Source organism: Ictidomys tridecemlineatus, chromosome 8 (genome assembly GCF_052094955.1).
Source record: "Ictidomys tridecemlineatus isolate mIctTri1 chromosome 8, mIctTri1.hap1, whole genome shotgun sequence".
Lineage (NCBI taxonomy): Eukaryota > Metazoa > Chordata > Mammalia > Rodentia > Sciuridae > Ictidomys > Ictidomys tridecemlineatus.
Genome location: NC_135484.1, coordinates 53274723 through 53298060, shown reverse-complemented (window position 1 = coordinate 53298060; position 23338 = coordinate 53274723). Strand labels below are relative to the sequence as shown.

At 40.5% G+C, this 23338-nt stretch overlaps 1 protein-coding gene across 1 annotated transcript in view; it reads right to left on the bottom strand.

Moving 5' to 3' along the window:
• The window catches only part of Mettl24 (methyltransferase like 24), a 98920-nt gene extending 85958 nt beyond the window's left edge, over window positions 1–12962 (bottom strand). The window contains exon 1 of the mRNA XM_005330164.4: window positions 12260–12962. Coding sequence (XP_005330221.1) covers window positions 12260–12577 — 318 coding nt within the window. The 5' untranslated portion in view covers window positions 12578–12962. The remainder of the gene's footprint in view (window positions 1–12259) is intronic.
• Between the last annotated feature and the right edge of the window lie 10376 nt (window positions 12963–23338).

Sequence of the window (23338 nt, the reverse complement as noted above, 5' to 3'; positions counted from 1 at the left end):
TCAAAAGCTGGACTCGATGGGATCAGCTGACTTTCACGCCATAATCTGTCTAATGACCCTACTGTTGCATTGGGAAGGAGTAGCAGGTCAGAGTAAGCAAAACCAAGGTCCAAACCACCTTCATAGTTACTGCCTGGCAATGGCACATGATAATGACCTTCAAGACATCATATTAGCATTTCCCTGAAAGCTCAAATAGTACCAGAACATCTTCTCAGCACCTGTTGGAAGTCTAGGACCATTCTTCTCTGATTACAGATAGGAAACTCAAGCATGGAGGTCTCCTGGACTTTAGTGGGTTCACTGAAGTTTTCTCTCACCCGCATCTAAAATAGTCACATTCAGGTGGACCTGAGGCCACTTCTGCAGCAGCGGGTGGCAAACATTTTCTCAAAAGAGCTAGATAAGAAAACATTTTTTAGCGACTTGGGAGGCTGAGGCAGGAGGATCGTGAGTTCAAAGCCAGCCTCAGCAACCTGAGTTCAAAGCCAGCCTCAGTGAGGCCTTAAGCAACTCAGCGAGATCCTTTCTCTAAATAAAATACATAAAAAGGGCTGGGGATGTGGCTTATTGGTTAAGTGCCCCTGGGTTTAATCCCCTGTATCAAAAAAAAAAAAAAAAAGAGAGAGAGAGAGAGAGAGAGAGAGAGAGAAAGAGAAAGAAAGAATGAAACACTTTTCAGACTTTTAGACTCTGTGAGCAAAGAGGCAAAATCGAGGAAATTAAGTGGGTACTTATAGAACAAGAAAGAAGACAAATTTCCACAATGTTTTTAATGATGAAATTTTAAAAATAATAATTTCACACAATTTTTAGTAACAGATTTAATAGTGAGAAGAATGAGATTTTTTAACTAGTTTGTTTCACTGAAGTTCAAAGTTAATATTTCTAACATCCAACTGATTGTAAATGTTCATTGTAAAAACCATTCTTAGCTCATGAGCTATACAATAATAGGTGCAGGTTCAATGTGGCTCTCACCCTCTGTTTTGTAGTCACCATTGTCTGAAGCAAAGTGAATGCTGGGTGTTCTTGCCAGAAATCTATAGTTCCCTTACTTGGAAATCAGAGATCTTGAAGGGAATTAGGTGTTGCCTTTGAAACATTCAGATATTCCTCAAACCCATTTTCCTGGTGCCTAAATGATAGAAATAACCATTCTTCTAGTCATTACTTAATGAGCACCTACTATGTGCCAGTATTATAGTCACTGGGGATACTTTGGTGAGCAAGACAGATCAGCCACCTGCCTTTATGGGAGATAACAATAAAAAAAAGAATTGAAGAAAATGGTAAGAAAAAATGGTAGTGCTATGGAGAAAATAAGAGAAAGAATGGAGACAGGGAGCTACTTTGGGTAAAGCAATGTAATAAGGAGCTCCTTTTTCTCCACATAATTATCAATCCTTATTTTACCAGACCTGTTAAGTGTTTTGCCAATGGAGGTAAAATTGAATATCATTGTGTTGTGATTTGCTTCCCTTCTTGAACTTTATATGTATGTATACATTTCTTCTTCGACCTTTCTTTGACCTTCCTCTTCTGTTAATTCCTGGTGATTCCCTGTTTATTTTCTGTTTATCTTATTTACCTTGTTAAAGTTTTGTATTATTCCTTTATTGGTGATATGCATTGAAAACATCCTCCCCTAGATTCTGATTTGTCTTTTAACTTTGTAATGTCTTCTGTTTACCAGATTTTCATTTCTATTTGGTAAATAATCTGCTCTATGTGAAAATTGGTTGTTGGCTGCCTGTCTCAGCAGGCAGATGGAAAAAGGCATGAATTATGAGTTGAAGCCTTCATTTCATCCCTTACAGACACTTCTTATCCAAATTTATTAATGTTCCTGAGTCCTAGCTTCCTTGTCTGAAAAAAATGAGCACAATTCCTACCTCATGGGCTGGTTCTGAGAACTAGAGAATACATGAACTAGGATTATGGTCTCCTCCAAGTCCACTTAAATTACAAGCTTCTTGAAGGAATTATATTCCCCATAATACCAGGTGCCGTGTTGATACTTAACATTTTGCTTACTGTGTTGATTAAAATGAATTTTCCTTTAAAATGCATATAAAATACCAACTACAATAATATTCACTTAAATTTAACTAAAACATGGAAGACAGGATCATTTATTAATTAGTCTTTAACACAGGATTACTCCAACTGACTTCTTGTGAATTAAAGAAGTAATGGAGTGGTAGTAGGTGACCCACAACAGTGGTAGTTAAAGATTTTCAAACAGTCTTTTGAGGGAAAACTATCTCTCAAGAGCTTGGAATCACATTTATGCAGTCAATCCTTATTCAAACCAAAATTATTTAACAGCATTTTCTAAAAGATACTTGTAATTAGTTTTAAGGAAAAAAGAAATCAAACTGTGCAAATAGGTAAGCCTTACAACTTCACAAGTGAGTGATATGGGGAACAAATGTATAATACACACACTAACAAAATGTCCTAGTTACTGCTAGCCTTTATTTCAGATTAAATTATACACACATATGTATGTACTAGCTCCTCTGATTCTTGAGCATATTACATATATTTTAAATTTCAAGAAGAATAAAATATTTAAATAGTTAATATTTTAATATTAAAATCCCAGCAGCTTGGGAGGCTGAGGCAGGAGGATCAAGAGTTTCAAGCCAGTCTCAGCAACTTAATGAGGCCCTCAGCTACTTGTCTAGACCCCGTCTCTAAGATACAAAAAAAGGCTGAGGATGTGGCTCAGTACTTAAGCACCCCTGGATTCAATCTCAGAATACTGGGCTTTATATACCACAGGCCCATGTGCCTATAACTTCCTGATCCTCATAAACCAGTGTCACAGGCGGTGACACACCAGGTTGAACATAGATGACCCTCATTTGCTGGACTGTTTCTGTGCTCCAGAACACTCTCAGTGCTTTCACCTCTATGCTCTCATTTCATCTTCACAACAATCCTGTGAGTTATTACGACTCATTTTTTACAGAGGAAGGAACTCAGGTTCAGAGGAGGTATGCCACGTGTCCACATTCAGAAAGCAGAGGAGCAGCATCTAAACTTCCGACCTCCAATGTAAAAAGAGGACTGGAGGAGAGGCTCAGTGGTGGAGAGCTTGCCTAGCACGTGCCAGGCCCCAGGGTCCATCCCTAGCAATGCAAACTAACAAAGCAACAAACATGAGCTCATCTTACAGGTGAAGCTGCAACACGCTCAAGTATTTTCATGCCTTTGTAACTCCACATAAAGACGAGTCCAAAGATCCCAGGTATTACCTTCACTGGCTTCTCCTATATTCTACCCCCAAAACTGCTGACGAAAGAAGCTGCTTTCCACAGCCTCATCAGCTGAGCTCAACGAGCATGTATTTTGCTAATTAGGATTTTTAAGTGATTTGTTGTGCTCTACTCAAAGTAGATGAAATATAAACTAAAATTGCTTGCTGTCATATTGTGCATAAGAGTAAATGCTATTCAACACGAGTATTGCCTCTGATTTGTGGTTAGATTCTGAAAATACATTTGGAAGTCTTTCAACAAGCTTCGAATAAAAATGAGGCAGTGATCGCCATGAAGATAGATTTAGACACAGAGTTTGACTCTCTCATCAGAGGCCTTGGGCTCATTTACACTCATGGCTTTATTTATTCAAATAACTTGCTGCTTCTCCCCACCCCCAGGGGGATTAAAAAAAAAGGAAAGAAAGAAAGACTGGCAGACCATCCTTCCATTACTGCCCTGTGCAAGGAACCTAGCATAAACAATGTCAACAAGAATCATTGTGTTTAACAAACTCCAAGATGTGCCCCAGCACTGTTTGTAAGATGTAAATCAAGACTGGTTTTTATTTCAGTGTGCAGCTAAATTCAAACGTCTGCTTCCTTTTAGATCTCAGCCCCCTGAAAAGAGCCAACCAGGCTTTATCCAATACTGTCAAGTGTGCAGATTCAGTGAGGCATCAAAACACAAATGTGAAACATGACCTACACCATGTCCATTTACATACGGATGATTGAAAGGTCACCATACTATGATAGCCCTAGGTGCTTGTCACCAAATATTTCCAACTCTGACTTCAGGCACACAGCAGGGTGGGACCTCTGGCTTTGGTGGGAGAGAAACAGTCTCTGGCCATTGAATCTAGAACAGGTGTGATATGCATCACTTCCAGGCCAGGGCTTTTAACACTACCATGTAAGACCCTCCAGAGCACTCCCTTTTCTGCCAAGGTGATGAGCAATGTTCCAGATGGTGGCTGTGCTGCCAGCTTGGGGCCTGGAGAGAGGCCAATGATAGCACAATGATAGGCACCTGTCCCCTAGCCAACCTTCAATGAATCAGTGAATACAGAGCACCAGCAAGAAATCAATCTATGTCTATGAGCTTTGTTTATGACTGCAGCATCAACTGGCCTTTTCCTGCCTGGCACCTCAGGCAAATGGTATCATGAAAAGGGCTTGGTGACTTTAGAGATAAGTTAGCAGGTCCGTGTAATTTAGTATCTGAAGCTAAATGTTATTATCTTGTCAGGGAAAGGCTCCTCAGCCCACAGTTCACATGGTCCCAGCCATCATGTTCCAAAATCTGAATTAAATAGACCTATTTACAATTGGAAATTGAAAAAGGAAAGTTACAGCTGTAACCTTCCGAACTGCCAGTTCTAATTTATTGGTCTGTCAAGGTTCTTAGTTGTAAACAATAGAAATCACTCTGGCTAGTTAAGCAGAAAAGGAATTGATTAAAGATTTATTAACTTGCAGAATCTAAGGGCAGGAACACCACCTCCTGACACGTAGCTGTAGACTACACTGCCTCATGGTTGGGCAGATGCCACGTATAGCTCACTTCACCATTACTAGAACTCCAGCCACTGAGCCATTCTGTGGTCTTCATACCATCTACTTCTTTCATCTGTGAGGTGCAATCCAAACTCTCATGCAGGTGCATCTGAATAGTGATGTGTCTAGGTCCCATGAATGTCTGTCCCTCCATCCGTCCTCCTTTCCTTCTTTTTCTCCTTCCTTTCTTTCTTTACCAGAAATTGAACCCCAGCTAGTTATTTAATTTTTTTTTTGAGACTGGGTCTCATTAGGTTGTTTAGGGCCTCATTAAGTTGCTGGGGCTGGCTTTGAACTTGTGATCCTCCTGCTTGAGACTCCCAAGTCACTGGGATTACAAACATGTACAACCACACCCAGTCATGAATGCACTTTAAGTGCAAGGGAAAATGGTGGGGAAGGATTGACTCTTTTCTTGAAAAGGTAGAGAATTCCTCAAATAAAGGAAGGGAAGATGTGGCCAAGAAAAGTACCCACTTTGTAAGTACCCACTAAACTTATGGTACTATATAACTGTGTTCTTCAGGGCTAGTTTTAGTTCATAATTGGGTTCCCAGAGACCTGGTTTCTGCAGGTTTCCTCTTTCATCTAGTACCTGAAAATCAGTCTCTGGTTTTACTATATCTAGTTGGGTCTGTCACTTACAACTTGGAGAGTCCTAACTGGTATAGAAGTAACCATACACTTTGGAATCCCAAACTAGTCAGTTGGAAAGGGGATTGTAAATAAGCAGATGCCTGAAGAATTATTTGAATGATTTTTTTCTTAAAAGTAACTCTGCATTGACAGAAAAAGAAAATCAAAGAAAGTAAGACTCTAACTTAGGTTTGAGAACTCTAATTGGGATCATAGACTGAATTACTGATATTTACTTTCTCTGCTAAAAATCTTCACATATAACTTTTTACTTTTTAAAAAAGCAAGGGGGCAGAATTACATATACATAGATCTTGTAGGCATATACCACTGAATAAAAAAATCATGTACAATCATATATATTCAAGGTACCAACTTATTGCCAAATTCTACTTGGAAATAAGGTTATCTATAAGAAAACATCTCAACAGAAGTAATTAAGAAATAAAGATAAATAGGTTCATACATATACAAACTCACACATATGCTAGGGTCTGGGATTATTATAAACATAAAAACAAAAACCCAAACTCTGTAATCTATTTTATGTGCTTAGGTCCAAGATTTCCAAAATGGGATAGTTGAAATAAGAGAATAAAATACTGTGCAAAAAATAATATTCAATAGTTAGGGAATGCCAAGGCCTTGACTTTTTTGGATAAATTAGATGATGTTTCCCTGTCTCTAAAAATGGTGCCCAAAACAGGGAGGGGTACTGTTGTACCATGTTTGGGGGAAGTGGCCAGAACCAGTCAACCCAAGGCCCTGGAGTGGAGTCAGGTTAGTCACTCTGGTGGCATTGGAGGGAGAAGGAGAAAGAACTCAGAAAGCCAGGATTTCCAGACTAGCCCTATTCCTCCACAATCAAAAGAATGTTACATTAATATTGTATTAATACAAATTCATATTAATATTATATTAACATTAATATTAATAATATTTGTATATTCCCTTCAAACTAACCCTCCCCAATGTCCAGCTCCAGTCTTTTTAAAGTTTTTTTTATATGTATGTATTCTTTAGATGCTCATGGACCTTTATTTTATTCATTTATTTATATGCAGTGCTGAGGATAGAACCCAGTGCTTCACGCATGCTAGGCAAGTGCTCCACCACTGAGCCACAGCTCCAGTCTTAATGTAACTGTCTTTCTTAATAGGAAGAGTTCAAAAGGACCTTGAGCTTCTCTTTACCTGTTATGTGAAGGGTTGCCACTGAGCAACATTAATCTTGCTTGTCACTTTTTAGGAAGAACAACTGTTAATTTGAGAACATCTGGCTTATGGTTGTAACTTTAAATGCCTTCAGAGATCAGATAGGTAATGTAAATGGAAAAAACGATAAGCTGGATCTCACTAGATGCTTCACCTAAAGATATTCAAGACAGGGCTGTAGCTTAGTGGTAAAGCACCTATCTAGAAGGCACAAAGCCCTGGGTTTGATCCTCAGTACCAAAAAAAAAAAAAGGATATTTACTTTCAAAAAACATAAAATGCTATGTGGCTAGGACCAAAATCATAGTCTAAGTTTACCTCCTACACCATCAACTAGCAGCCCAGCTTGCTATTCATTTAAATTATATATGGCTCCGAATCATAAGGCTCCTAAAACTCAGTTTCTTTTCAGGTATTTGGCAGGATAAAAATGCTTCTTGAATAGCAAATCTTCTCACCCTCTTTTAGCAGAGACTCCACAGGCCATTAATGGGGACCAATGTGAGATATTCAGAGGACCCTACTGCTGTTTTTCAAAGAAGCTTATCAACCCTGTGTAGACTCCTCCTCTGTGTATGCATGTCTCATAGCAAATTAAACAGGCACCTGTTACTTTCTATGAATCATAGAACAAAGAGCCAAACTCCTTATAAACACAAGAACTCCAAAGGTATCATTGCACAGATGGAAAATCTCAAACGCCTACCAGCCTTGACAGTGACCAGTTTAACTCTGAGGCCCTGATTCTCTTCACAGACTAAATAGGAAATCTAATTCTATTTGAGAGTACTGACAAGGCATTCTTTCCCTTAGAGAAAATGGACTGGACAAATTACACACAAAAACCTAAAATCTCCACCAGCGGTTGTTGAAAAACAATACAGCCTCCATTAGCAGTTCCTTTACCCACAGAGTGCCCTCTGAGAACTAACTGCAGGGTATGGAAAGAGTGCAGAACCCTATTCCCTGTTGCAGGCACATCAAAGTTGTAATAAAAACCTGCTTTTCTTTATGAAACTAAGCAACTGCTATTTCACACCCACATATTGCTGGAGCTCATTCAATTACCCTCAATGACTTTGTTTAAAATGAAAATACTTTGCCTCCTGAGGACAGTGTGAGAGGACTGATTCATGCTACTTCCTGAAGGACAGAAGTGTAGGTACATGTACAAACCTGAGGGGCTCTAAACTACTGCTGAGCCATATTTCACAAGAAATTCAAACTTACCTCCAAGTATTTTTTAAAGAACAAGGACTCTCGATGCAGTTGGATGTATCAGGGGGGCATGCTATACCACTTTTCCTCATTCTTCTTACTGACAATCACAGAATTAGAAAACTAAGAGGAGGATGACAAGAAATGAGAAAGACCAAATTTTGCCATATGGGTTTTCAGAAGAAGAGGAAACAGCTCTCCCCCCACCACACACCCCCACCCTGACACATTGTTCCAAAGGAGCTATAACTCACAAACCAAGCCAGCACATTGCTGGATTTTGCAGCTCAGTGACTCAGAAGTCACTCTCCTAGCCAACATATTAAATGTCAAATTATGTGTCTCTGATAAGAGAGAAGACATTTCTTTAGGAAGCTTGGTCCCTGAGCAAGTGTCTCTCCTGTGCATATGAACCCTCTATTTTAAAAGCTGCTGTCTTTTAGATGGAGTTCCAGGCTCTAAGAGATACAGCATGCACCCAAGAGCTACATGAAGAAGCATAAATCACAGAGACCATATTGAGTCCTCTATAAATTCACCCCCCCAAGAACTTCACCTATGGGAACTATAGTAAATGTGTTTAATAATAATAATAATAATAATAACGCACACAGATGGAAAAAAAGAGAGAAGGGAAAGAAAAACAATCACAGTGATATTTTTATGAATATTCAGTATGCAAAATTTAGAGTTTAAGAGCTCTGATGGAATGCTTAAAGAAATCTGTAACATACAAGAATATATAGCTTCCAGGGTAGTCACAATCAAAATGGGCAGTATTTATTTATCCATCATTTCTCATTTGTCCTCATTTCATGAAGTTCTAAGATTATAACTCCTGGTGTACAAGAGGACTTAATAACAGCTAGTTTCTATGCAGCTTGATGAAAAAAGGGGGATGCAAGAAGAGGGAAGAAATTTTATGAGGACTACACTTTTCTTTTTTATAACAGAATGTTTTATTTAAGAATAGCATAAGCTATGATTAAAGTAGCAATATAATTGCTGAATTTTTGTGCCTCTAACACCTGCGAAGGAAGCATGGTGACAAGAAACGCCGGCAACCCAATTATTTCATGCAGGTTTTCATCCACCCAAAAAGCTGTCCTCAAAATAGAATGGAACTTGCTCTCCTTTACCAGTCTGGTAGGTGCCTGGGGCAAAGTAACCAAGAACTTCATAACATTGTTGATCAGTATTCCCAACAAGCAAAATTTAAATAAAATAAAATCCCAAGAGCCTAACAAATAACTGCCAAATGTTATTTCAATTATTTAATGGTGCATTCAGCTTAAATTACACCATGTCTTGATGTGAGGCTCAAAAGGAACAAGATTTGTCCCCAGAGAGAGAGAATATTAAGTGTGGTTCTCAGAAGTGGGAAGACAGATTAGTAACTGGTTTTTCCAGTTTTGAGGAATATTTTAATTCAACTGTGATATAATGGGAAAATGGAACAAATTCAAGATCCTAGCTCTCTAGGAACTTGGGGAAGTTAGATGTATATCTGAAAATAAATAAATGTTTAGAGAGAAGGAAATGCAGCAAAACTTTTTCCTTAAGAGGCTAAGAACCTAATATTTTTACAACAATACTAAGTCCATTTGCTTCTTTCTTATATAATATATAAAAAATATAACCAAAGACATACCTATGATCAGCTTAAATAGTAAGATGATTATATTTTTATGCTTCAATCTCTGAAGTACTTGCTAGAGGTCACTATGGGAAATGCGATCCTTCCCATTGAGAACACTTGGAGACAAAACATTCCATTTGAAATGACTTGTCAGGTCTCAACATGCACAAAACAACTCACAGCTCACAGAAGGTATAGCTGTTGTCATCCCAAACTGGGGCAAGATCAGCTTGGAAATAGGATTGGTATGGGAAGGTTTCCAGGCCATAAGCCTTGACCTGAGCATTCAAGGATGGAAAGGACAGGAGGATGGAAGAAAGGAGGATGGGGACCTTGCAGGAAAAGGAGTCAGCATGAGTCAGAACAGAAATAGGTTTTAACAAATTACATTTGAAGAATGGCTGAGGCTATAGAGCTGAGACAGATTTGTGAAAATTAAAGCCACCATTGTTGAGTTCTTGGACACATTAGGCACTATGCTAAATATTTCCTTTTTATTTTCTTTCTAATCTAATTTTTAATAAAATTGAGTCCCAGGGTTCAGACTTGGGTCTTTTGTCCTTATTAGCCACATTCCCTCCCTAGTTGATCTCATTCAGTCTCATGGTTTGAATGCCACCTGAACATGAATGACTCCCAAATCACTACTTCAGCCTGGACCTTTCCTTCAATCCCAGATTCATATGTCCAACTGCCTATTTGATATGTTCACTTGAATGTCTAAAGGATATCCCAAACCTAACATTCCTGAAACCAAGCTTCTCCTTTCTATCGACCAAAGCAAAACAAACAGAAGCTAACTGCTCCTCCATGTATCTCTACATATATCCAGTATCAAACCACTGCTCACCACCTCCACATCTATGGCCCTGCCTAAGCCACTCCTATCTCCAGCCTGGATCACTGGGGCATCCCACTAAAGGGAATGGATGTGAACTTGCCCCTTGTGACTCTGATTTTATGCATTCCAAACCTTGCCATTTGTAGACAGGCTCCAATTATCTGAAATAGAGACAAAGTCTTAAAATTAATTCTTGGACAGGTGACAGCAGAAACAACAGATGTTGACAGTGAATCTGAAAGAAAAGGGATAGGGAGCAGTAAAGGATATCAAGGATAGGACATTTGAGGATTACCTACAGAGGAACAAAAGAAGCCAAACTCTTAAGAAATGTCAAGTCCTGGCTCAAACGTCCCCTCCTCTGTTTGCCCTCCTGACTCTTCCTTCTTTAGTTTCCAGGCCTAAATTTGAATTAGCAGACTGTTCACAGCACTAGATGTCTCTACTAAATGTCTCCCCCTCTAGACTTTGAGCTCATCTTGTGCCCCCAGCATTGGGTGCCTGGCAAGCTCGTGGCAAGTGTGTTGAATGCATAACACAGTGACATGGAAAGTACCTGGGGAGCATGAGAAAGAAGTGGCTGCTCTCTTATGAAACAGCTAATTAAGACTTTGCATAAGATGTACTGTTTCAGAGATAGAAAAAAAGAAGAGGAAGAAAAAACAACAACAATAACTGGGTTTATCCAGGAAGATAACATGGATGGCCTGGAAAGGAACAGCAATGGTGGGGGAAGACAGAGGACAAGGCCTGAAAAGGAAGTTATCCTTCAAAAAGTTGCCACAAAGGCTGAATTAGAAGCTTCATGTCTGCATAAAATTTCCTATATTTTTAATATATATGATAGACTTAATTTTCTTGAATATTAAAGATGCCAATTGCTACAAAAAAAAAGAAAGAAAGAATGAATGAATGAATAAATAAATAAATAAATAAATAAATAAATAAATAAATAAATGGTGGAGGGTATTGGAAAGTGGGGTAGAAATGGGCAGCTGGAGAAAGTAGCAGAGTCAATGGGAGAGCATGGTTTGAGTGGGGTGTGGGGTTTGTGATACTTAGAACAGAGGAAACACCAGGCTGGAGAGAGAGTTTGCTTCAGAGGATACAATTGGTGTTGGGATTGGGAGTGATGTGCCCAAGAACAAGGCAGGCAGTTCTCAACCTTTCCACTCTTGAGTTCTATGAAGAAGGCTGGGAGGCCAGAGGCTTAATCAGAGGTTGAAACTGGACGACTCAATGAGGTGTGCGGTGAGAGATCAATGAGTAAGAAGAGCAACAGAGTACAGCGTTGTAAGACAAACCCAAGTTATTACTTCGGTCCTCGAAGATCCAATTAATTTGCCATTAAGTGGCGCTGGGGCCTTGACTTCTTACCACTGTACAGCCACCCTATCAATACCTGGGGTGGGATTCCAGGGAAATTCGTCGGGAAGGTGGAACTTCATCGCTGCGATGAAGGTGGGAGACAAGCCACTCACTGTGGATACCCACCCAGCTCTCCCGACCTCCATGGGGAAAACAGGCAAGGCTTGTTTTCCAACCACAACTGCTTCCTTTCCCTTTCCTGCCTATCACCCTGCCTATGGATCACTAAAGTAAGCCGGCCTTCGTCCTTCATTGCTGGATGCCTGGAGCCTAGAAAGGGGCCTGGCACACATCCTCTAGGTTCAGCAAACACGGTTTGAATATGGACCGAACTCAGTTCCACGTCATTCCATCGGGGCACTGAAGGATGCTACAGTGAAGTCGCCTGAGCACAGAAAAAAAGACTCTGAGGTCCCCGTAGGGCGGGCTGCCATGCCCAGGGCGGAGAACTCCTTAGCAGGGCCTGGGTGGGGGATTCTGGTCCAAGGCCCAAGACTGCTGGGTTTGCCACTGACCTTCTGGCGGGGCCGCCCGCGAAGGGCGCAGCAGCTCGGCTCCGGCGTCCCGCTCCCGCCGCCCCCCGGCGGTGCTCTGCGCCCGCTGCGCACGTAGGTCACCTGTCTCTTGCTTGCACCGCGCGGCGGGACCGGCGCTGGTAGCAGGTGCGGCCCGGGTGGTCGGGGGATGTGGCCTCGCGGGACGCTGTGGACTGCGGGTCCCGACCCGGCGCGTCTCAGCTCGAGGCAGAGTCGCAGGCCCAGCAGCAGCGCGGCGCCGAGCAGGCACCGGTGCAGGGCGCCGCAGCTCCTCCCGGGAGGCCTCTCCCGGACCATGGCGGGGGACTGCACTCAGGGTCCCGCAGGCAGCTCCTGGCCCAGCAGGGATGGCCCCGCAGGCCCGAGCTGCCAACTCTGGAAACTCCCCCTCGGGCCGGGGCACGGGCTCGGACCCGCCTCCCTCCCTTCCGACCGTGGAAGCCCCGGCGTAACCTTATCCTGCCCAGCCCAGCCGGGGCGAGGCGCGGTCCCCCGGCTGCAAGCGGCTTGGACTAACCAGGGGACCCTCAAGAAGGGACCTCCGCCCTGACCTCCAGAGCAGGGCCGAGGTGAAAGACACAAGGCCAGGAAAAGCTCGTTTCTAATAGAATCCTCGGCCCTAACTTCATTTTCTGGTATTGGTATTATTAGAAGACAAACGGGAGGCGGATAGGTGAGCAGCTAGGTTTTGCTACAAGGAACAAGCTCTGATTGTCGAGCAGTTTGTGCCATTAAGTGAGATATAAAAATAAATCATACTTATGCTCGGGTTTACAACTTCTCTCCCTTGAGAAGGGCGTGGGGGGTGGGGGTGGGGAAGAGGAGGAGAGAGAATAGCACTCATTGCAGAATAATCAAATTAGTTATTCCATTTCTAAATTCTGCCTGAAGCCAATCCGTGCTTTCTCTCTGTGTTATGAAATGTGTGGGGGTGAAGAAGGAGAGGGAAAAGCCAGCTAAGACATCTGACAGCAGGGAGAGAGAACAGAAGTTACCATGGCATGATGTAAATCAAATTAATTTAGCTCCAAACACACACCTCCCTGCTGTCTTGCAGAGATACAGAGGGACAAATTTATCTTTGGGCAAAATACTCCCCAGCTGGTATTGCCATCATCACCTTGACCTTAATTAATCAGACTGAACGCTCACAGCCTGCAGTCCAGTGTTGCATGTTCCATTTTCAGTTGCCGGTAGAATTCTTTCCCACCTTCAGTTTGAAGTGGGTTTGAATTAGGTTTAGGTTTGGGTCATTTTTGGTTTGCTTTTTTTTTAAACTATAGCCAGGTCCTCCCCCACCCTGAGGCTTTATGCTTGCATTTTTCATGCTATTATGTGAGGTTGCCCCTGCTGACCTTTTCTCTTTCCCTTAAGCCTATGCATGGACAACAGAGACCAAGTACTGAGTCCTAGCCCCCTCCCCGTTTGAATTTTGGGAATTTTCCATAGGGAGCTCTCCTCCCTAAAATTCTCTTTTCTTTCTGGCTTAAGAAAGACCTAATTTATTCTTTGTCACCGAACAAAGCACTTACACTCTTTCTCTACATCTGACATGATTTCTTGACCCAAACTAGTCCATTCTCTGACCACTCCACATGCTTAGGCTCCTGAACCTTTCATTATGATTAACCTTTTTTTTTTTTAGATACAGTCCCCAGGAAAGTTGCAAACAGGCTGTGTTTTAATGGATTCAAACAAGTACATTTTCTGCACACAGTCTATAAGAAACAGTCTTATATCTTGTGACTAGTTACTTGAATTGTATTTGAATCAGGACCCTGCCATTCAGCAATGTGAAGCTTGTAGATAAAGTACTTAACCTCGCTGAGCCTCAGTTTCCCTGTGGATAAATAAACCTACATATATGGTAGGATTATAAATATTGCAAAACTATTATATGCTTAGTACCTACATGATACCCAGCCCACAAAAAATACTCAATAGTAATTTTAAAAATTAGTTATTATTAAAGAAAATCCCAGATGTTGTCATGAAAAACAAAAAGAAAGCATAGTTTAAAGTCAGTAAATAAAGTATAGATTTACAAGTAGCTTACACAGTTTTCTTTGAAATTAGGAGTCTCTAACAATTTCAAGAAAACAACCATTAAGACTCAATAAACCACAAATATACTCTATTAAGTTCTATAATTGCATAATACTATTTAAGACACAATTTGTACAATGCTTTATAAACTTGGATCAGCAATGTCTGATGTAGACTTTGCTAGAAGTTTTATTTTCTATGCAATCAATAATAGTACTAAAGAAATAATCTTTTTTTTAAGATCATGATACCACTAACGTTTAACCTCCATTCATTGTTGGGTTCCCCTCCATAAGAGAAACATGAAGAATATTTCAAATCATTAAAATGGGGGTATTTGATAAGACTCTAGACTGGGGTGTGGGGTGGGGAGGCAATGATGCATATAAAACAGTGCAGCTCTTGGAAAGAGTGAGCAAGATGAGCTCATATTTTCCCTGTCTCATTTCTATGGTTCTCCAATAAAATATTTCCATTACGGAAAAAAACCTTAAATGCAATATTTAAATACCTTTTTCCCTTATCTTTTGCGACTATGTATATATGTTTATTAGTAATCAAAAAATTCTGTTTGTATGTAGCATCATTCATTTTCTAGAAAGAAATCTCCCATTTTTAACTTCCACACAATATGTCCCTGTGTCTTGGATAATGAATAATGAAATGGGTCTGTTGGTAAGCTGGAAAGGCAAATCTAACTGATCTCCGCCATAGATGACAAGCCATCTTTCATTCATGACCTCTGCTTTTCTCACAGAGTTGAACTTATCTTGGTCATGTCTGGATATGTTTCAAAAAATGCAAATGATCATTAACTGCTGTGTCATAGGTTGGTTAATTATGTGTGGGTCAGTTAACCACAATAACAGTTTTCATCAGAGCACAAATTACATCCCCCTTAAGGTTTCAGCCTGCAAAACCAGTGAAACAGAACTTTTTACTGCAATCTTTTAGACACCATGCATTGCAACTTGCACATATGCTGTAGCAATGGTTCCCAGCCAGGGATAATTTTGCCTCCCTTGGGACGTTTGGCAATATCTGAAGACATTTTTGATTATTACAGCAAGTGAGGGAGGGGGAAGGCATTACTGGTACTTAAGAGATAGACACCAACACTTAAGAGATAGACACTAAACGTTCTCCCACGAGACAGGTAGCTTTCCACAGTACAGAATCATCTAACTAAAAATGTCAATAGAGCTGAAGTTTGAAAAACCATGCTGTAATGTTAGATGCTAATGTGACTAATTTTGTAGTTGTTGTTGTTACCAGGGATTAAACCCAGAGGTGCTTAACCATTGAGCCACATTCCCAGTCATTTTATTTTTTTATTTCAAGACAGGATCTTTCAAAATTGCTTAGGACCTTAATAAGTTGCTGAGACTGGCTTTGAACTTGAGATCCTCCTGCCTTCCAAGTTTGCTGGTATAACAGATATGCCCCACCATACCTAGCTAATGTGGCTCATTTTAATTACAGAGTCTCCAAGGAGAAAACAGGCTGACAGAAAGGATCCTCTGCTGAGTAGTTATTTCTGTTTCACAATGTGAAGTACCCAGCCTGAATTAAAGTAATCAAATTTACAAGAGAAATGGAGCCGGAGTGTCAGCATCTTCCTCCACCCCCATCACCTTTTCTCACAGGTCCACTATGGGAAATATACACAAGTAAATGAAGATATCAATAATCATTCATAATATTATCATTCAGAGATCACTATTCTATCCGACTTTTTCCTATATCCATACAGTTTACCAAGATAAAATCATATAAAGCATATTTCCTTGTGATCTGCTTATTATGTTATATAGAAGATATATTAAATAATGCAATGTCTGATATTTGCTTTAAAATAATCCTGTAGAGACAGGACAGGTGTGAAATGAGAGGGGGTATAAATGAACTAAGAATGTCTGTGAGTTGATCATTGTTGTAGCTGGGTATCAGGTTCACGGCTCTCTCTTATTGAGCATCTTTGAAATTTTCCATAATATAAAAATGTCCTTAAGCAGTAACCTGCTAACTATAACATCATTTTTAATATTTTGTTTTAATTAGTCATACATGACAGTGGAATGAATTTATGCTCTTTGATATATAATACTTAGATGGGATATAATTTCTCATTTTTCCGAGTGTGAAGCTGTAGACTCACATTGGTCATGCGGTCACATATATACATAAAGTAATATTGTCTGTTTTATTCTACTATCCTTCCAATCCCCTCTTCCTCTCCCTTCCCCTCCCCTCCCTTTACTTCCCTCTAAGGTACCTCAAGTCTTCTCCAGTGCCCCACCCCTCTTATTGTGAACTAGCATATTAGAAAAAACATTCAGCCTTTGGATCTTTGGGATTGGCTTATTTCCCTTAGCATGATATACTCCAACTCCATCCACTTACTGGCAAATGCCATAATTTCATTCTTCTTTAAGGCTAAATAATATTCCATTGACCATATATACCACATTTTCTTTATCCATTCACCTATTAAAAGATACCTAGGTTGGTTCCATAGTTTAGCTAGTGTGAATCGAGCTGCTATAAACATTGACCTTGCTGCATGACTGTAGTGTGCTGATTTTAAGTTCTTTGGGTCTAAACTAGAGGAGTGAGATAGCTGAGTCAAATGGTGGTTCCATTCCAAGTTTTCTGAGGAATCTCCATTCTGCTTTCCATAGTGGTTATACCAGTTTGCAGTGCCACAAGCAATGTATGAGTGTACCTTTTTCCCCACATCCTCACCAACATTTATTATTGCCTGTATTCTTGATGATTGCCATTCTGACTGGAGTAACTTTATCATATATATTAGGATTTACAACATGATGTTATAGGATATAGATAGTAAAATGGTTACTATAGTGAAGCAGATTAACATATCTCTAATCTCACATAGTGTATGTGTATTTGTGTGTCTGTTGGGGGCGTGGGAGGAAGACAAGAGTAGCCAAAATCTATAGTAGTCTCTTTTTATCCACAGAGGATGCATTTCAAGATCTCCAGTGGATACCTGAAACTATAGAACCCTATATCAAAACACCAAATACCATGGCTATCTGTTTGATAACTAAGTATCTAATGTGTAGGCCATATGTACAGCATGGATATACACTGGACAAAGGGATGATTCATGTCCCATGCTGGATGGCACAAGATTTTATTATGCTACCAAAACAGCATATAATTTAAAATTTATGAACTGTTTATTTCTGGAAATTTTCTGGTATATTCCATTTAATATTTTTAGACCACAGTAGATCTCAGGTAACTGAAAGAATGGAAATAAAAATCAATGGCTTTGGGCTTATTTAATAATATAAGTTCAATAATCTAATGCAATAGAACTATATTAAACTACAGTCCTCACGTTAGACATTAGCTCTCTAAACTTTTCTCCCCACATGTCTGCAGTTTTATATCTTTTAACTTACATCTCCCCATTTTCTTTCCTCTCTTCCTCAGCCAGTGGTCGACATTGTTTTATTCTCTATTTCTGTGTATTTGGGTTATTTCAATCAATAGTGAGATCTTGTAATATTTTTCTGTCTTATTTTACTTAGCATAATGTCCTTCAGGCTAATGCATGTTGTGGGAAATGGCAGGATCTCTTCCTTTCAAAAAGCTGATAATATTCACTGCATAAATGAACCACATTTTCTTTATTCATTCATTTTTTGGCATTTTGATTTCTTGGCTATTGTGAATAATGCTGCAATGAACATGGAAATGCAAATATTTTTACAAGGTGGTGAGTTCATCTCTTTGGGGTACACCTTGAAGTGGAATTACTGGATCATGTGGAGGCTCTTTTAACTTCTTTAGGAGTTTCTATCCTATTTTCCATATTGGATGTACCAATTTATATTCCTACCAACAACGTATTTGGGTTTCCATACTCTCACCAACAGTCTTTATCAACAGTTGTTAAATCATCTTTGTGATAACAGCCATCCTTACCGGTAAGAAGTGATCTCTCATAGTGGTTTTAACCTGCTTTCTCAGATGATGAGTAATTCCAACATCATTTACAATTTTTTTTTTTAGTTGTCAATGGACCTTTATTTTATGTATATTTATACGTAGTTCTGAGAATTGAACCCAGTACCTCACACATGCTAGGCAAGCGCTCTACCACACTAAGCCACAATCCCAGCCCCCAACATCATTTTTAATGACTGCATGTACCATACTTTAATCATTCTTCCAATGTCAAATTATTAGAACATTTTCAAGTTTTCATTTTCACAAATAATACTGTAATGGACATCTTTGTAGCTAAATATATAAAGGATCAGATATGGAGAATAAGAGAAAGAAAGAACTAAAGTTTTTTTTCTGAGTAATGAGAAGAATGACATTGCCATTATCAGAGAAGGGAAAGATTCAAGTATGAGTAGTTGGGGGATTTAATAAAAGAGATTGATTTGGGTGATTTTGTTACATTTGGGACATCTATTAGAAATCTAGGTAGAGAGGTGAGTAGGCAGTTGCATTTAAAAAACTGGAATTAGTAGGAGTGGTGAGGGCTGGAAATACAAATTTAAATCATCAGCATATAGATGTGAAGGAGGTAAGAAATATTTAAAGACTTAACTTTGGTATTCACCAATTTAAAATCAGATGAGGAGGATCTAACAAAGGATACTGAGAGAGATACACAGAGAAGTAAGAGAATGTGGTGTCCCAGAGACCAAATGAAGAAAATACTTCTAGAAGGAAAAAATGAAGAAGTTTAATATTCTGTGGACTTAAAACTGCCAGTGAGGTTTGATCACATGATGCCTTGTTTATTATCTTTCTTCTCAGTCTAGAATGCAAGCTCCCTGAGGTAGGGCAAATGAAATGTTTATTTCTGTTATTACTATAATCCTGGTGCTTAGAACAGTGGCTGGCATACGGTATGTACTCAATAAATAACTATTGAATTAAAGAGTGAAGAACGGATCTGGGTCTGTGTGCATTTATAATTATTTTGCCACATTGAAGTCTTAAGAGTAGACTGCTAAGGCAAAACTTTAAGTCTTTTGATGATAAATACTATTATTAATTTTTAAGTCCAACAAACCAGGCTGTAATCCCATTTAAAGACCATCAAAGATTCCTCTGTTATTATTGGGAAACATCAAAGGATAGCCTTGAGCCAGCCCCTAATAGGACAAACTAAGCAAAGTTTATGTTTGTTTTCCTCCCACTTATTTCATCACCGCACTTAAATCCACTTTTGAACTCTTCTCAAATGCCTCTCTTCTAAGCCACATCCCAAATGGGATTTGGTTTCACTGGATTGTCCATTAGTTTTCTCCTCCCCTTCCAGAGATGTAGCTAAATAATAAATACTAGCTCCACATGACTTATGGCCGCATCAGCAGCATCCACCTTAAAGAAAAACCTCACCATGACGGAAGCTCTCAGACCTAGAGGAATAATGTTATAATAGAACGACAGACACTAAATCTGCTACTTAGTCTAGGAGCCCTGCCTAAAACCACACCAGAGCCCACTCCACAACCTAATAAAGCTCTAGACGAGTCTGATGGAAAAACACCTGGGGAATGTCTTTGTCCTGCCTTTCATTGGAGAGAGAGCCTCTTTTGCCTCCCAGTGTGTTCTCCCAATCTTTCATTTGTGGACTTGCTTTATCTTTCTCCTACCTGGGATGTTTCTCAAGCATAGGGATGAGGGCCCCACTCCTCTGGTACCCCCAACCATGTCTTGAATGGGATGGGCTTCAATCATGTCTCAGGAATTACTGACAAACAGCAGACATCACACTCCCTTCCTACTGAGGTCAGATGCAAGGTACCATAGTTCTTCCAGCAGTTCTTGTTGCTCATCTAACTCAACCAAAAAAAAAAAAAAAGAATCATAGTAATCATAGTTAACAAATATGGCTGGCTCACAAAAAACATCTCCAACCTGGTATCTTTTTTTTTTTTTCCACTCTGCACAACCTTGGGAAGAATCAGGAAATGTGTCACAGGAATCCTTGGCAGAAAAAAAACTCCCAGGTTAAAGATATGAGTGTGGACAGCGCCATGCCCAGACACGGTGCCAGACACGGTGAAAACTGGGGTGGTTGATGGCTCTGAGCTAAACCCTCGTCCTTCCAGTCTCTGGCCGTTAAGTCTGACAAAAGACGCAACTTGAGCGTGGGTGGACACACTTTCCTGAGCGTGTTCAGGAAAACACATCTCTGGCATTGTTAGAAAGGTTTATTTACAGGCATTAACTCTCACAATGAGATATTCCTAGATTTGATGACAATAAAGGGGCTTAAGTGAACAATGACCCAAACACTGCTACTTCCATGGAACCACCCAGGGAGCACTCCTCCTCCCAATCCTGAGACTTGTCATTATGACACATGCCAGAAATAATCTCCCAGCTACAGATCACTTTGAAGTCCAAAACATTCCTGATTTAAACTTTTCCAAAGTCGAGGGCTTTAAACAAAAAAACCCTTTTAAGGTCAGAAAAGATCACCAGGGAACTGACAGGATAAAGTGAGGCACAGCATGCCCAAAGGCAAAAATCTCCGGGCTCTGTCATTTTAAGTCAGCTTGTGAATATATTAAAAATCCGGAGGTCAAAAGCCATTTTCCTTTCTCATCGCATTACTGCTGTAGCCCTAGGGGAAAGCAAAAGAACTATATTATTTTCAGATCAGAATACAGAGGCTCTCAACCTAAGTGTGCATGAGAATCACCCTGGGGAGTTGTTCAACTGCAGCTACAAAAGCCCCACCTCCAGAGACTGTTCCTCCAAATCATTATTTAAACAAGCTTCAAGTGGTCCACCCTTGAGCTCACAGAAGCCTTGGCACCGTGGCTTCCCACAGTGGTGATGGTTGGGGGTGGGAGGTAGGAAGTGGTTATTACAAGGTATCCTTGTATGGGTGGGTACCAATTTTCTCCCTCAATCCTCTGGGTTGTTAAAACATTCAAGGAGTCTTCCTGCTCAAAAGCTCAGGAGTACCCTCAGCAGCCCTTTCTTTCCCTCCTTTCTTCCCTTCCTTCTTTCCCTAATTTGCTCTGAGAATTTTCCAGAGCTGTGGAATGGAAGGGAAAAGTGTGGTTACCCATAGGCATCTTGTGCAAGAGCCCGCTCCTTGATTTCTCTAGATGAGAGGGTAGCACGGGAGATCAGCCAGCACCCTGGCTGAGATGCAGTGACCATCAGCTCATAAGTTACCTTACTCTCACTCTTGGTGCCTCAGTGCCCTTATCTTTAAAATGGGTGCAATAATCATAACTTCCTCATGTGGTTGTTCTGATGATGGAATGAATATATCTGAAGAACTCAGAGTCATGTGCCTGGTCTGTAGTGCTTTCGTGTGTAAATGATTACTGCTGTTGCTCACTGTTAATCAGGAAGGACATTTTTCACTTTCCAGCAGCAGTTCATTCGCTCTTTCCCTTGCCTGCAGGTTGAATTGTTCAGAGCTTGGGCTGGGGCCTACTGGGTCTTGACTGGACTAAAATGAGAAATGTCAAGTGGCTCTGATGTCACTGCAGACCTCGATGTCATCGCATGCCGAGGAGTATCTCTCTAAGGTTCCGATCATTTCTGGGAAAACAATGATTCAGTTTAACTACTGAATCCTTTCCTGTCCTCATCCACCTGCACTATTATAAAACAGTTTTCTTCTTCTTATTATTATTATTATTATTTCTTATTTCTCTAGATATTTGGGTGCCACATAACCAACATCATTTTTCTTTCTTTTTTTTTTTTTTTCGTGCTCATTTTGCACTTCATTCCTCCTTAAAGCTTGCTCTCCCTATTCTTCCACCTTCCTCACCTCTACGTCCACTCCACCTGCTCCTCAGAATGGCCTCGGCCCTGTCCTTTGACCATGTATTTGCACGGTCAGTATCAGATGAAACCCAGTCACAGAGCACACATCCCCAGGCCCTCTCTCTGGAATTTTCCGAGGGCTGAAAACTGAAAGCAGCTTCCTCCCAGGGGGAGCAGAAGGCCTGGAACTCCCCTGCCCCCGTCCTCCTCCTCCACCTTCCCCAGGGACTTGGGCGGTTGCTCAGAGAAGGAGATAAATGCCATCTGAAAGAATGCTGCTGTTGCTAGGAGAGAAAGAAGGAGAAATAGTTCCCTGTCACAAAGGGTAGCCAGGAGAAAAGCCACCCTCGGCTGGACAACAAAGAGGAGAAGGGTAGAGTTTCCACGTGCTGCCAGTGTGTGCACATTAGCTGTTTCAACTACTAAGTATGAGATCACTGGGTAGGTTTTTAATAGCAGCAGATCGTATTTTAATGACTTTGTGGTTTTTAAAATTCTGTTGTAATGTGAGGAAACTGTATGTAAAAATCAGGAAACAAATTCCCATTATTGCCATAACTGTGACCCAACCAGGTATCAAAGTGGGTAACTGCCTCTGCTGTGATTGTTTCTCAGCCCTGAGTCCCACAGCAGATGTAGGGCTGGGGATGTGGATGGTGAATTATTCATTTTTTGCCTCCCTACTGCTAGCTAGTCTCTGGCACAGAGAGGAGTTCAGGAAAATGTGCGCAACATGAGAAGTGGTGTGTATGGACCAATCTTCAGGTGCCCTCATTCACTGCCCCCGAAAACCCACTGTGCTTTCCTGCCTCTAGATCTTTGGTCTTGTCACTCTCCCTGCCTGTCATGGAGCTAGGACAATCCTGAGTAGGGTTGAAAAAGAGCAGGCCAAGGAATTTGGATTTTACAAAATGGGCCATGGGAAGTCATTGATGGTTTTTGAGCAGACAGAATTGACATTGTTTGGAATAGGGCCTAAGACCTTCGTAGACCCTGAGAAGGCAGGTTGTGGTACTCCCAAAGCCCCGCTTGACATTGAAAAGGCTTGATTTTAGATCTTCTGAATGTAAAGTTTTGAATGCCAAAAATAATTCTTTTCCAGGTCTTTCCCTACTTTACCATCCAAGGCTGAAATGATCCCCTTTCTTTACTGTAGATCGTTCTTCCCAAAATATATAAGGTTTGAACCTAGGTAAGCAAAATAGAGTGGTA